Below are 16,245 nucleotides of genomic sequence, written 5' to 3'. Positions count from 1 at the left end.
GGCCATATGTTTACAAGTTAAAGGGTTTCGTGGTACCTAAGCCATCCCCAAGTTCACTGTTTGGGGCAATTTTCAGTTTTTCTTTTTCCAGGACATTTACCTACCTAATAAAGATTTCATTATATACAACCACTGGAGGATACCTCACCTTGAATGGAAGTGGTTGTGGGCTTGCTGGAGGTAAGTGAAAGGAGGTTACGAGGCAGGTCAGGACTCCTATTGGTCACAAAGATCACACAGAGTATGTGTGCAGCCAGAGTGCGGGGAGAGGGTAGACTCAACTGGGGCAGGAATGCTCAGTCAGCCGTGATGACACCCCACATAGACACGTGACAATCATAAGTCATAAGCTGATGCAACCCACACTATGACTATGACTGGCCGCATTGCCTGTTCCTACCGCGTTATGACCCTAGTTTAATGCATTATGACTGTTTGACCTCTGGCCACATTATGTCTATCGTCGCCGTGTGGTATGGTGTTAAAAAAAATGGGCAGCTTCCTCCACCTGTGTAATGTCTATCATTTTCGCGTTGTGACTAAATTCGGACATAAAATTTTGCCTCCCGTATTATGTGAGCTATAGGATCATGCGTTTTGTGAGTGCTGACTGTATAATTATTCCTCCGTACAAAGGAAAACGGGAAAAAGAAGTGTGTGGTAATCATACGGGCATTTGTCTAATTAGTGTAATAGGAAAAGCAGGATACTTACTGACAGAGGTACAGAAATAACAGACGAATTAGTTGCAGAAGAACAGGGAGGTTTCAGGAAGGGAAGAGGATGTGTAGATCAGATATTCATCCTTAGGTCTTTAGCAGAAAAGTTTCTAAAGAGAAAGAAATTGCATGCAGCCTTCATGGATTTGGAGAAAGCATATGACAGTGGATCAAAAAGGAATGTGGAAAATATAAGAATGCATGGGGTAAATGGGAGGTTGTTGAATGCCGTGAAGAGTATGTAAGAGGGTGCTAAAGCTGCAGTATGTTTGGATAGTGATCCAAGTAAATTCTTCCATCTGAATGTTGGATTGAAACAGGGATGTGTCATGTCTCCATGGTTGCTCAGTCTGCATATGGATAGGACTGTAAAAGAGGTACAAGGAAGGGCAGTGGATGCTAGAGTCGCCCTAATGAGAAAGGGCAGCATTTGGAAACTTCCTGTACTGTTGTTTGCAGATGTTACTGTATTGTTATGTGAAGACGAAGGGGAACTGCAAGGCTTGATGAATGAGTCAGGGAGAGTGTATGAAACAGAATCTAAAGGTGAATGTTGGGAAGAGTAAAGTTATGGTGTTCGAGAGAAATGAAGTCACTAAATGTACGATGAGGCTGGATGATGAGGAAGTGGAAAATGTGAGTGCATTTAAGTACTTGGGCAGTGTGATGAGTAAGGGTGGAAGTTTGGAGGATGAAATGCTTGACTGTGTGCAACAATGAAGAAAGGTTGCTGGGTCTTTGAAAGCAGATAAGAAATAGAGAAGTGAGCATGGAAGTATAAAAGTTGCTGCATGATAGTACTGTATTGTGACACCAACTCTAACATACGGATGTGAAGCTTGGCCCTTGTTGGAAGGATGAAAGTCAAGTGTGACAGCAGTGGAAATGAGTTATTTGACAGGAGTATGTGGAGTTACATGGAGAGAAATATTGACAAAAGAAGTAAAGGAGCATTGTGGTGAGGGTGTTAATGTGATAAAAAGCTTTAGGAGAAATACATTGAGGTAGTTTGGCCATGTGGAGAGGATGGAGAGCAAAAGACTACTAAGGAGAGTGTATGTGAGTGAGGTAAAGGGGAAGGGGAGGCTGAGGATGAGATGAAGGGATGGAGTGGAGGGGTATATGAGAGAGGGGGCTGTAAGTTTGGGGGAGGGCAGTGAAATGGCAGGGGAAAGGATGACAAGGAGACGATTTGTTTGGTGGCCACCCCTTACGGAACTGAGGTGTCAGGCAATAGAAAGATAGACCAGTCACATTTATGTAATAGTTTTACTACTTTACAGAACAGTATCCTTGATATAAATAGGTCACTTGAAATGCATAAAGAACCTGCACTTTATCTTTACATATAAACACATGTGAAAGCCATTTGAATGTGGAAATACCATCAAGCATTTCTGTGTAATCATGCACTCACCTTCTCAATAAAATAGTCGAGTGTTGCAGACATGATGGCACCGCCGCTAATGGCTGTGCCCAAGATGGTGAGGCCTTTTTGGAAGTACAGTGTAAGGATGGCCAGCAGTAGCCCTGCCCCCAGCAGGATACCCACAACTGGCCACACACTGCTTGGCACCCACCTACCAGCAACAGTAAACTGTATTAAAGTCTGATGTAGCAAATAGCTTATCTTAATACTGTATTGGACAACCACTGTTAGACACTGAAAATGAGTTTTATATTCAGTCAGACTGCTTGAGTTCTGGAAAATCACTCACTCACTTTTTCATCACCATCATTATTATTGTATCTCTGATGCCTTGCTCCCTACTGGGAGCCCTAGACAGGATGACCATGACAGAACTGCTCTAAGCTGGTTTATCCATTACTTTAACATCGTTCTCAGTCTATCACTTGCACCTTATAATCTTCTCTCTCACTATTATGTTATACTTTTTTTTTTTTTTTTTTTTTCACATTTACCCCCTTCCACTGTGGTAGGTGGGAGCACTCACCATCCACTCATTCGATGTACTGCTGCTTTGGGTGTCTGCCCTTTCCTCTCTTCCATCCTTCTTCTGTCTTTCTTTCCTCTTCCTTCGACCTATGTGTAACTCTACACTTTCTCTTCTGTCTTTCTTTCCTTCATTCTTTCCTCTTCCTTCTGCTTATGGGTGACGTTACACTGATTGACAAGCCAAATGGTTTCCTGTACACCAGGAAACCATTTACTATGCTGGGTGGTGACCATATAATCAAATTATGGCACCTGGTGGTTTATTGGGTAATTAACCCATGGATTGTGCAATTACGTTTTCTTATCCCACCCTGTGGTGCACAAAAAAAAAAAAAAAAAAAAAAAAATCTTTTACACCCACTGCAAATTGACTTAGGACCTACACACAGAATTGCTATGGGAGAGTTGTCTGTCATTGCTTTGTGTTTCCACCTCTACCAAGTGAATTTTTTGGGCAAGAAGTAACTAGTAACTCCTCTTGTGTTGGCGGGAGGTGGTGAAACACTCAGCATGTCAGTGCTTGCCCAGAAGCAAGAGTGGGAGTATATGCTCCCTCTTCGGAGGGTAGGGGGAGGCCGTAGCACGGGCCGAACAGGGTAGTACTCCCGAGGGGAATGGGAATGCTGGTGATAGGGAGAGCTAGAGCTCCTGTTTCACTAGCTATCTGACCATCCCCCTTTGCTGACCTTTTCAGTGTGACAGTAACATGGAGAGTAGACCAGCATACTCTCCCAAACATTTCCTCTAACTATCTATGCACTACGCCACATGCACTTTACGTTTCACACAACGTATCCCACTACGTTACAGGGGTTGGTGCCAGTAAGGGCATGCGGCCAGAAAACTTTGCCCCCGCTACCTAGTGACGGACTTCTGGGGGGAGGCATGGAGGGGGTTCCGCCGGCATAGATCGTGGGTCCAGGGCGAGATGGGGCTCGGGCCTGTGCTAGAGGGTACAGGGTATTGCGGTTCCCAGGCTGCCGCTTCCGCCCAATAGAGAGGGGCCCGAACCTGAGAGTAGCGCCCCAGGAGGCTGCCCTATCAGTGGGTGTATAATGGCGGGATAGTTGCAATGCCAAGGTGCGCTTGGAGGGTGTCCCTGCAGCTGTCCTGGCAGGGTGCCCCGAGGCCACTACCGCAGCCACTGGTAAGCTGGTGGGCTAGGGGTCCCAGATCCATTGCCTGGACCTGGGGCTGTGCAGTGAGTGGGACCTGTGCTATGTCTGTCCCCCATTATTAATACTGAAGATGACAAAAAATAAGTTTCAAAGCAAGCCTGAGGACAGTAAATCACCCATGGGGATGAGGGTGGGTTCATGGAATGTGGGAAGTTTGAGGGGAAGAGCAGGGAAAGTCGTTGAGGCATTCAGTAGGAGGTGGGTGGATGTGGCGTGTTTGCAGGAAGTCTGGTACAGGGGTGGATCAGCCAGAAAGACTGCTGGGAAGGACTGTTGCTATAAGTTGTTTTGGCAAGGGGGAACAGACGGATATGGAGGTGTTGGTGTGATAGTTGCGGAGAAATGGGTGGAAAATGTTATGAATGTTTTGAGAGTAAGCGATAGGATATTGGTAGTGAAAATTCTGTTGGGTAGAAAGATAGCTGCGATTATATCGGCACATGCTCCACAGGCAGGATTGGATGAAGCAGAGAAAGATAGTTTTTGAGATGATTTAATATGCGTAGTGGGTGGTATGCGGGATGATGAGATAGTGATTTTGGGAGGGGACTTAAATGGTCATGTAGGTGAAGCAGCACAACGTTATGAAGGAGTGCATGGGGGATGTGCGTATCGTCTAAGGAATGCAGAAGGGGAAAGGATACTCGAGTTTGGGGAGACAATGGACATGATTGTGTGCAACACATATTTTAGGAAAACAGACAGTAGGTTAATTACGTATGAGTCTGGGGGAAATAGAAGTCAGATAGATTATTTTCTGGTTAGGAGGGCCGATAGGAGGTTAGTGAGGGATGTTAAAGTTATAGGAAGTGAGGAGTGTGTGCAGCAGCACAAACTATTAATTTGTGATATGGTGCTTAAAGAACAAGTGATGAAAAAGAGGACTTATGAACCTAGGAGGAAAATATGGAAGCTGAAAAACCAAGTAGTAAGGGATGCCTTCTATAGCGAGTTGAGGAGAGTGGTGACTGAACAGGGAGCTCTAGACAGAGGCGTTAATGAACAGTACAGAGCCCTCAAGAACAATTTCTTGAGAGTTACTGATGTAACATGTGGTTGGACAAGAGCCAAGACATAAAGTAACTTGGTGGTGGGATGAGGGTGTAGAAGCTGCAGTTAAGGAGAAAAGAAGGCTTTTCCGTGAATGGAAGAAGGGTGGTAGAAAAGAGGAATATTTGGCTGCCAAACGTAGGGCTAGAAGAGAGGTATACAGGGCAAAGTCTGAGTCACAGAGACTATTACTTGATAACCTAAATCATTGGGAAAAGAAAAATATGATATTTAGGGTGGCAGAAAAATATGATATTTAGGGTGAAGAGGGATAATCGGGATATTATAGGTGAGCAGTGTGTGAAGAATGATGAAGGAAGGGTAATGGTGAACAGTGAGGATATTAAAGATGCATGGAGAGAGCATTATAACCGTTGTTAAATGAGGAGTTTGATTGGGACAGGGAAGGTTTGGAACCAGCAGATCCAGTGTCTGGCCCTTGGCCTTTGGTTGATACTGCTACTGTGAGTGAGGCAATAGGCAGGATGAGGGTGGGGAAGGCAGCAGGTATGTCTGGGTTGACTGCCAAAATGTTGAAGGCCTCAGGTGATATAGGGGTGAGTTTAGTCACTGACCTGATAAATAGGATTATTTATGAGTGTGCTGTCCCAGATGATTGGCTGAAGAGTGTAACTGTAAATGTGTATAAAGGGAAGGATGATGCCCTGGAAAGAGGAAATTATAGAGGTATAAAGCTTTTAGATCAGGCAATGAAGGTATTGGAGAGAGTTTTAGAAGGTATGATTAGAGAAAGAGTGAATATTGATGAGATGCAGTTTGGGTTTATGCCAGGTAGGGGGACCACTGATGCTATATTCATTGTTTGACAGCTTCAGGAAAAATATATTGGTAGGAGAAGGGATCTTTATTTTGTTTTTGTTGATTTGGAAAAGGCCTTTGACAGAGTCCCTAGAGAGGTGGTGAAGTGGGCAATGAGAAAGCTTGGCTTGGAGGAGTGACTGGTTAGGGTGGTTATGGCTATGTATGTGGGTGCTCACACCCAGGTAAGAGTGAATGGAGATTTGAGTGATGAGATTTCCATGAATGTTGGTGTGCATCAGGGGTCAGTCTTGAGTCCCATGTTATTTATCATGGTACTTGAAGCCCTTTCACGTGACTTTAGAAACGGACTCCCGTGGGAGTTGTTGTATGCTGATGATTTGGTGTTGATTGCAGAGAACAAAAGGGAGGTGGAGAAAATGCTTGGGAAGTGGAGATGGTATGGGGCACAAGGGTTTAAGAGTAAATGCAGATAAAACAAAAGTGATGATATCTAGGGTTGGTGGCAGTACCGTCAAAGACGAGGGAGAGTGGCCATGTGCAGTTTGCCACAAGGGCGTGGGAAGTAATTCCATCTTGTGCGGTGTGTGTGATAAATGGGTGCATAAGAGATGTAGTGGTATCAGAGGTAGACTGCGAGATAATGCTGATTTTATGTGTACAGCATGTCAGGGTGAGCAGGTGGAGATTGTCAGACGTGAAAGGATTGAACTTGCTGGTGAATCTCTTGAGTGTGTGGAAGAGTTTTGTTATTTGGGAGACATGTGTGCTGGAGTTGGGGCTGGAGCTAGCTCTGTGGCTAGGGTGAGAAGTGGTTGGAAGAAGATCAGGGAGCTCTTGCCTCTCCTGTCACTGAGAGGACTCTCCCTACGTGCTAAGGGGTCTTTGTATGCAGCATGGGTTAGGAGTGTAATGCTGTATGGTAGTGAGACCTGGGCAGTGAAGGAGGAAGATATTCGCCGGCTCAGACGTACAGAAATGACAATGATTAGGTAGATGTGCAGTGCGTCCCTGCGTCCAAGGCCTGGAAGGGCTGGGTTTACGACGGAAGAGTTGAGAGGTAGGATGGGACTGGAGTGTGTTGGTGTTGTGATGAGGAGGGGTAGATTGAGATGGTTTGGACATGTAGAGAGGATGGGGGATGATAATTGGGTGGGGAAGGTCAGAAGTGTTAATACTGGGGGTGGGGTTATGAGGGGCAGACCGAGAAAGACATGGGATGAGGTCATTAAGTGTGACCTCAGGGTTAAGGGACTGAACAGGGAGGCTGCAATGGATCGTGCACCATGAAGAGCCGCCATTAGGTGACCAAGGCCGACACATGCAAGCATGTTGGAGCCTTTGAAAACGAAAATGATTTTCCTAGAATCAAGTTGTCAAGCCTGGAAAGTACTGCTCAAGGGATGAGAGGGTCCGTATCATTGCTTGGAGCCAGGATAATGTCCCTATCAACACGATCTGTGAACATACTGGACACGCAAAGTCGACCATCATGAAGATTCTTGCTGCAGCGCGTGGCCTGCCACCTGATGTCGTACCAGAGCACAAGCATGGTGGTGGAAAGACGACGACGACTTCCACAGGTACAGATACGCTTCTGAAGAGACAAGCAACCAGAATCCTCAACTGACAGCAGCAGAATTGAAGAGAATGCATCCCCAGCTGTTACAAGACGTCTCAATTCGAACTATCTGACACCGCTTGCAGAAGGAACTGGGTTTGCCAAGCCGCACTGCAGCCAAGAAACCACTACTCACTGACCGCAAGAAGAAGCAGTGCATTCAGTTTGCCAAGAAGTATGCATACTGGACATTGGATGAGTGGAGAAAAGTTATGTTTTCCGATGAAAGGGCATTTCCAGGTGCGTACTGCCAAGGTTCGTCGCCCTGCCTCCCTTAGTCAATATGAACCTGCTTACACGGTGCTGACTGTTAAGTACCCACAATCAGTAATGGTATGTGGGTGTTTCTCAGGTGAAATGGGAAGGGGAGGCCTCTACTTTCTTCCTAAGAACTTGATGACGAATGGTGGCCGATACATTCAAGTTCTGAAAGATCATTTGTTACACTTTTTTGCTATTCATGGGTTTGACTTTTTCCTGCACAAATCAGCTCCATGTCACAAGTCAAGAAAGGTGACAAAGTGGCTTCAGAAGAATTGGACTGAGGTCCTCGATTGGCCTGGCAACAGTCCGGATCTAAATCTGATAGAAAACTGCTGAGCAAAGATGAAGAAAATCATGGCAGAGAAGACACCCAATCTGGACAACCTCAAGACTGAACTGATAAATGTTTGGTGCAAAGAAATGTCCTTAGATTACTTTAGAGATCTAAGTGATTCCTTGCCAAATGCATCCAACTGGTCCCGAAAAACAAGGGAAACATGATGTCATATTAATGACTGGCATTTCATGAGCAAACATTGTGATATACTGTACTATGATTTCTGTGTTTTTTAATACCTTGTGGGGGGGAGGTCCTAAGTCAATTTGTGGTAGCTGTATTTTTTTTAATATACACTTAAAGATAAACATCCAGGGCAACATCTGGTGAAAAAAAGAAAATCTCTCTCTGTCTTTGCGTAGCACCATGCGTAAGTTTGTGGAGGGGTGGAGTAAAGAAAAAAATTATTATTTTTTTTTTTAGCTTGTACTATAAACTTGAAGATAAACATCCAGGGCATCATCGGGTGGGGGGAAAAAAAAAAAAAAAAAAAAAAGGCTCTATCTCCGTCTTTGCGTAACGCCATGCATAAGCTTGCATAGGGGAGGAGTAGTGAGCAGTGATGCAGGGCCAATGGAAAGTTAGCACAGCCTGAACTGCAGCTCACAACGCAGCGCTTCCCAGCCTGAGCTGTGGCTCGCAATGCAACGCTTTCCAGCCTGAGCTGTGGCCCACAATCTATGGGTTAAGGGGCTCCAATCGGATTGAGCCCACGTAGGTTTATATCTATGGGGTGGTTGGAGTTTATTGCTCATGTAATGTCACTCAGGGATGAGTGAGGCTAGTCACTCTCATCTTAAATGTCAGGATCAACTTGCCTTTCCCCGGGTTCCTACACCCCTCGTGGGGCAACATAGGACTGAATGGTGGCTAGACCCACTTCCAAAAGCACCTCCAATACTTAAATTTAATCATTTTTCTATTTTATGTATACAACCATGGCCACAGACTTAGACTGTCCTTTTCCTGAGAGTGAGCAGTACTTCTATGAGCAGCAGATGGCATCATACACCTCAGGTCATCAATACTGACATTGTGGTGGATCTTGTGAATGATCAGTTAGTTGAAACTTCTATCTACCTATTGCCAGACGCCTTAATCCCTTATACGGGGTGGCCACAAACAAATCGCCTCCACGTCACCCAGTCCCCTGCCATTTCACTGACCTGCTCCCAATTCACACCCTTCTCTCATATACCTCTCCACTCCATCTCATCCTTGGCCTTCCCCTCCCTCTCTCCCCCTCCACCTCACTCACATACATTCTCCTCGTCAGTCTCTCACTCTCCATCCTCTCCACATGGCCAAACCACCTCAATGTGTTTCTCCTAATGCTTCCTATCACATCCACATCCACACCACAATGCCCCTTCACATCCTCATTTGTCAGTCTGTCTCTCCATGTGACTCCACAGCCTCCTCTCAAATAACTCATTTCCACTGCACTCACTCTTGACTTGTGTCCCTCCAACAATGTCCAAGCTTCACTTCCATACGTCAATACTGTCATGTAATAACTTTTTCACTTCCATGCTCACTTCCCTGTTTCTTATCACTGCCTTCAAGGAACCAGCAACCTATCTTCCTTGTTGTACCCTTTCAAGCATTTCACCCTCCAAACTTCCATCCTTACTCATCACACTACCCAAGTACTTAAACATACTCACATTTTCCATTTCCTCATCATCCAACCTCACTACATTCACTGACTTCACCTCTCTCAAAGACAATAACTTTACTCTTCCCTACATTCACCTTTAAATTCAGTTTCGTACACACTCTCCCAAACTCATCCACCAAGCCTTGCAGCTCCCCTTCGTCTTCACTTAACAGCACAGTGTCATCTGCAAACAACAGTACAGGGAGTTTCCAAAGACTGCCCTCTCTCACTAGGGCTGCTCCAACATTCACTGCCCTACCTTGTATTTCTTTTATAATCCCATCCATATACAGACTGAACAACCATGGAGACATGACACATCCCTGTTTCAACCCAACCTTCAAACAGAAAAACTCACTCAGTTCACTATCTACATGCACTGCAGCCTTAGCACCCTCATACATACTCTTCACAGCATTCAACAACTTACTATCTACTCCATATATTCTTAATACTTTCCACAATCCTTGTCTATCCACCCTGTCATATGCTTTCTCCAAATCCATGAAGGCCGCATACAACTTCTTTCCCTTCTCTAGACACTTTTCCACTAAAGATCTAAGAATGAATATCTGATCTACACAACCTCTTCCCTTCCTAAAACCTCCCTGTTCTTTTCCAACTACTTCCTCTGTTATTTCCCTGTCAATAAGTATCCTACCGTATATTTTTCCTATTACACTAAGAAGACAAATACCCCTATGATTACCACACACTTCTTTTTCCCCTTTCCCTTTGTACAAGGGAATAATTATACCTGACTTCCAATCATCCGGGACTTTACCTTTCTCCCAGGCCAATCTGCACATCTTCCACATCCATTCTACTACTATCTCTCCCCCATGCTTCAGCATGTCACCACACACTCCATCAATTCCTTGGGCTTTCCCCATTTTGACTTTCTTCAATGCTTCCACAACGTCCATCCTACTGATTCCTTCTTGCCTTCTCACCTCCCTCCTTCTCCCATTTGAAATTTAAATCCCCAAAATGTTCTTAATTTCCATGGCATTCTTGGGCATCCATCACAACCTTAACTAATTCTTCAATTGTGTCTACATCATTTCAGTGTTTATCTGTTCAGCAAAAGCCAAATCTCATTCCTCCAATATGAAGTCCTCATATGCTGTACTGCATTTAATTCTTACTTATGCTGTCCATCCTTTCATCCAACCTGCTTATTCCTGATGCTGTTCATTACAAAAAAAAAGCCATTTCTACAGCCTGTAATATAAGAAAGTTCTCTATAAATCACTAATGGCATCCATGGGCACATGAGTCATACAACAGCATCTGAGGTAACACATTTCTCACAGGCTTCTCCACTTCACATCTAACCAGTCTATTTTTCACAATACACATAACTTACCTATGTGCTCTTCTGTCCTGAAGTAATATTTCTTTAATTCCCAACTCCAATATGCAATGTTTACACTACAGTAACTACAGCTATCAGAATCATCAAACACTTCACCTTTCATGTGTACAGTACTATGTAGTTCATGTCCTTATAACATACTAAAAGTACTGTATATATGAAAGTTTGAGTGTCATACTTTCATTTCAAACATCATTAACTTGTTTTTACTGCAGTTTCACTGGCCAGTTTCTTCTTAAGTATGCTACATTATTTCAACCTCACCACCTACTGCAAATCTCTCACTTTCTGCAAACAAAACTGCATCAGCAACTTGCAAATAAATTATAAAATACCTTTCTTCATCTCCATATTAGATGCTTTACTATTTCATTTATACCTATAATATGCAAACTGAACAACCAAGGTAACAAAATGCATTCCTGTCTTGCACTTATATTTTTACTACATGCATCACTAGACTTCCCACCTACTTTAACACATCCAACAATGTACACTCACAGAAAGATTTTAAAGTACCCAGCTAACTGCCACGAACACCAAACAGAATAATCCCTCCTGATCCATCCCATTATAAGCCTCTTCCACGTCTAATAAAGTAAGCTTCATATTTTCTTTGCAATATGTTGCTCTATCATCATTGTAAATAACTAATACCATATAAAAATTTCACCCTGTCCCAACTCACCCTGTTCCTTATTTATCTTTCATGTGTAATGCCTGCACAATACCTATATACTGTATATAAATCTATATCCATATCTATCCATCTATCTATCTATCTATATATATACAGTAATCACTCCAATATCCGGAGTAATAGAACCATCGGTAGGTTCGGTTATTGGTTTCGTCCGGATATTGGGCCCCAGCTTATGGACTTGTACTTATGGACCCTAACTCAGACAAACACCTATACAACTCCCTCTGGACATGCATAGCACTTATTTAACACCCAAATCACATCAATAAGGCACATAAATGACTGAAATAAATGCAAAAGAAACATAAAATGAGGGTTTAGAAGTATGTTCATACATTAATAAACATTCTGGTACTTATGGACCCTAACCTAGCCTAACTCTGAAAAACACATTCCTACTGCACATGCATGAGGTAAGTATAGTATGGAAAAAAGTACAGTATGAAACATTCTGGTAAGTATAGTATGGAAAAAAGTACAGTATGAAACATTCTGGCTACTTACAGCAAGTCCCTGGCCACCTCGATGAATAACTGCCTCCTCTCGGACTCTGACAGTAAGAATGATTTCCTGAAGCACTTGCAGTACACTCTTCCTGAAGTCTTGCATTGAACTTAGTCAATAACACACAGAAGTCCATTCTCTTCACAGTGTTCACTTTAGTCCAAATAATGTTCCAGTTTAATTTAGTGTTGCACATTATCTTTTCCCAAGTTTTTTTTATTTTCCAAAGCCAAAACAAAGAAGGTTATTTACGTTAAATTTTGTTTTCACTGAGTCTTTTCTCTCATTTCGAAAACCTTAACACAACACACTGTTTTTTTCACTGCACAACACTCAAACTTCCTGTGTGGTCCGGTGAAGAAGTTCTTGCTGTTTATTCACTGTCAGAGTCCGAGAGTATCACTGGCAGGCGACCAAGGGGTGCATCGCTGGGTCGTGGTGATGGCGTACCGACTGCAGAAGACTCTGAGGAAAGCCGCAAACTCACGTCGAGCGGTGACTCCACTGTAGCTGATGTGCTGGGCTGTGGCTCAGAGCATGAGGGCCTGTCTTGGGGAGGCAACAGAGTGGAGCCAGGGCTTGGCACAGCGGGGGTCACGGGCCTGAAAAAACTGTCAATCGTTGACTGACGCAAGGACCGACGATTCTGGCGATTGATGATGTGCTGCCTGAAAGCACGCACTTCCTCCACGAGTCCCAAGGGCCCCATCTCCCTGTCGCAGTCCGGGTGTTCCAGGTAGTCTAGGACGAACTCTAGATGTTCCCGGAGTGTGCTCAGCTTGGGGATGGTTGGAGTAGTGTCCTGCTGAGAGGAGTCCGCATCATCGTCGCCTTCGTCGTCAGAATCTTCAAGTTCAGGACTGACACCAGCAACCGAAGACGCGATCTCGATATCAAACAACGTCTGATACCCAGGATCGCCCTCGTCGTCGTCCAACCACTCACGTACATCGTCCACATCAACAACGTCGCCGTGTGTACGTAGCCGTGCATGGAAGTCATCCACGTCAAAGCCCAGAAAATTGTACTCCACATCTGTTCCGAGAAGCAGACGAGACCAACCATTTTCAAGAGTTTTCACAGGGACTTCCTTCCATGCACTAGCCCAGTTGTACAGCGCAGACTTGATGTTGTTGCGGCGAAGGTTTTCCAAAGTCCGCTTGCCTCGAGTGTCACGTCCTTCCCTGCGCTCGTCCTCGTCCTCGAGAACAACCATCACCTCGTCCAGGAACTTCCGACGGTACAAGCGCTTTGTTGCCAAGATCACTCCTTGGTCCATGGGTTGAATGAGAGCAGTCGTATTAGGTGGCAGAAACATGCTCCTAATACGGCCATTCTCAGCAACCAAGTCCTTGTCGAACGGGTGGGCAGGTGCATTGTCGAGCAGAAGGAGAGCCTTTACCTGGTCGCGAGGGATTCCCAGTGTCTTCGTCTGGTACTGGATGACCTCCTTGACAAAGTGACGGTGAAACCAGTCTTTGAAAATCACAGTTGTGAACCATGCTTTCAAAGAATGGTACCATACGACAGGAAGGACATCCATCACCCCACAAAGGCACCGAGGCTGCTTTGCACGGCCAACAACAACGGGCTTAAGCCGGTGCATGCCGTTAGCACTGGCACAACACAAAGCAGATATCCGTTCCTTAGAAAGCTTGCGGCCAGGTACACGCTTCTCCGTCTCCTCGGCTAGAGTGTTCATTGGCAGCGAGCGATAGAATAGGCCAGTTTCGTCTGCGTTATAGACTTGACCGAGAGTGAGGCCCTCCCTGTCGATCAAGCCTTTCACCTTGTGCCGAAACTCGTCAACTCCATCCTCGTTAGCGTCCAATGCTTCGCCATGTGCTTTACGGTTAGTAAGGCCATGTCGCAACTTGAACGCGAAGAGCCAACCCTCGGATGCCTTGAAGTCTAGGGCGTCGTGAAGCCTTGAAAACTTCTCAGCAGCAGCCTTCAGCTCCGTTCCACGCACCATCACACCAGCTGCACATTGCTGTCGGTACCAAATCAACGTGGATCGGTCGATTTCTGCAAACTTGGGGGTAAACATAACCTTCCTTTCCACGTTGCGTTTGCTTCTCGACGAGAAGTCAGCCATGTACTGCATGAGTTTGTCTCGGGAACGTTTGATATCGAACAAAGTCGACCGGGCCAGGTTATACTCGCGGAGAATGCGGGAAGAAGACCAACCCGCATCAACTTTCTCCAATATCTCCCTCTCCTTTTCCAGAGTCAACACCACTCTCTTCCTTTTCTCAGGTGGCGGGGCCATCATCACACACACTATGGTCCTTTCACCGCAAGAAGTCCGTTCAGGGTGGGGCCCACCTGGTGAATCACCTCTAGCGATGCTGCCAAATCAACCGTAGTACATGCCTCTTTCTCTCTTATTTCCCATTTATGTGCTATTTGAAATTGTTTTTTATATTCTGTATATAGTAAAGGAAGCTATATAGTACATTGAGTATCACTTTTTAGAATTATAACAACGATTTGAATGAATTCTATGACACGTGGCAGTGCTTTTTTCCCATGTTGCCACGCTGTAGACTTGCCAATTTGACCACCAATTATCGGATTATCACTCTGTCCCTACCTACCCCCATCCCACCTCTCTCTCTCTCTCTCGTCAATATAACAGAAAGTTCTGATGACGATGAAGATTATGATTAAAGATCAGAGAGAGGATTAGGCCTACAGGGGAAACCTCTTAAAAATAAAACGCGCCTAGACTTTTACCTCATAAGTGGTGTGGAAAAAAAATTGAAAATAAATAATAAATATATACAATATATATATATATATATATATATATATATATAAATAGTGAGAGAGAGAGAGAGAGAGAGAGAGAAACAGGTGTGATGGGGGTAGGTAGGGAGAGTGATAATCCGATAATTGGTGGTCAAATTGGCAACGTCGCACTCTGGGGAATTCCAAATTCTGCCACACCCTGAACGGACTTCTTGCTGTGAAGGGCCATAAAAGGAGGGCCGAGAGCAGCAGGAGGCCTTGCAGCAAGTACGGCACCACCACAAAAGCGAGCACGTGGGCAGCCATTGCGAAAAGCGTAGGTCCAGTCGCGGTGAGAGACAGGCGGGAAGTGGGGAGGATGCAGCGGCGCTCTATCGGACGTCGGAGGAATAACGCGCCAAAACAATGCTTTCCCGCTGCGCGTGCGGCAAGTTCAAATTACGGACGGCAAAAAATCGATTTTTAAAAATTTTTTTTTGGGTTTTCGGACCATTTTGGGAATGTTGGATCCCAGGACGATAAGGTCCGGGTAGTGGGGATGTTCGGTTATTGGGCGTCCACATATTATAGTGATTACTGTATATATATACTCTCACCTTAAGTGTCAGGACCAACTTGCCTAGCTCCGGGATCCTACGCTCCTCACGGGGCAACGTAGGATTGGATGATGGATATATATATACTGTATATGTAAATAACTAATACCATATATAAATTTTACCCTGTCTCAACTCACGCTGTTCCTTACTTATCTTTCATCTGTAATGCTTGCACAATACCCTATATATATATACAGGGTATATATATATATATATATACAGTACATCCCCCTAGTACGCGTGTTCAGAGTACGCGATCTCATTGTAGGTGAGGACCTATTTTTTTTAAATTTTAGTGTATTTTTGATTAGTACATGAATTGAACTCGTTGTAAGCAAGACGGGCAGCGAGGAGTGGCCCAAATCCGGGGTTGCCCTGAGCACGCGACATTGCCACCCCAAGAAGCGCCAACCACCAGTGATGGACAGAGGATACTTGTCTATAAGCCATTTTCTGGGGAGAATCAAGAGGATGATGCAATGTCTGAGGTGTCAGAAATAGACTTTGAGGGGTTTATGAACGAAGTGGGTGGATTAGCTAGTGAAAGAGTCAAAAGCACTGGTGACTAGAGTGATGAGGAAGGTAGTGCGTCGAGTGGTGCAGAGTTGCACGCTGGGGTTCCGAGACAATTCGCAGTCAGACAGTTCCCTGTCAAAACAAGGACGATTCCTCGTCAGTATACTTATTATTAATAAATCAATACTTTAATAACTATATTTCAGAAGGATCCATAAAAGTCAG

General features: G+C 44.6%; 1 protein-coding gene across 1 annotated transcript in view; it reads right to left on the bottom strand.

Moving 5' to 3' along the window:
• Positions 1-16,245, bottom strand: part of LOC145414099 (transmembrane protein 198) — a 112,870-nt gene that overhangs the window by 34,332 nt on the left and 62,293 nt on the right. Inside the window, exon 3 of the mRNA XM_080283658.1 lies at positions 2,137-2,299. Coding sequence (XP_080139784.1) covers positions 2,137-2,299 — 163 coding nt within the window. The remainder of the gene's footprint in view (positions 1-2,136; positions 2,300-16,245) is intronic.

This window comes from Coenobita brevimanus, chromosome 98 (genome assembly GCF_032717465.1).
Source record: "Coenobita brevimanus isolate Jiangsu-jjx chromosome 98, ASM3271746v2, whole genome shotgun sequence".
NCBI classification, from domain to species: Eukaryota; Metazoa; Arthropoda; class Malacostraca; order Decapoda; family Coenobitidae; genus Coenobita; species Coenobita brevimanus.
This window is presented reverse-complemented; position numbering and strand designations above follow the sequence as displayed.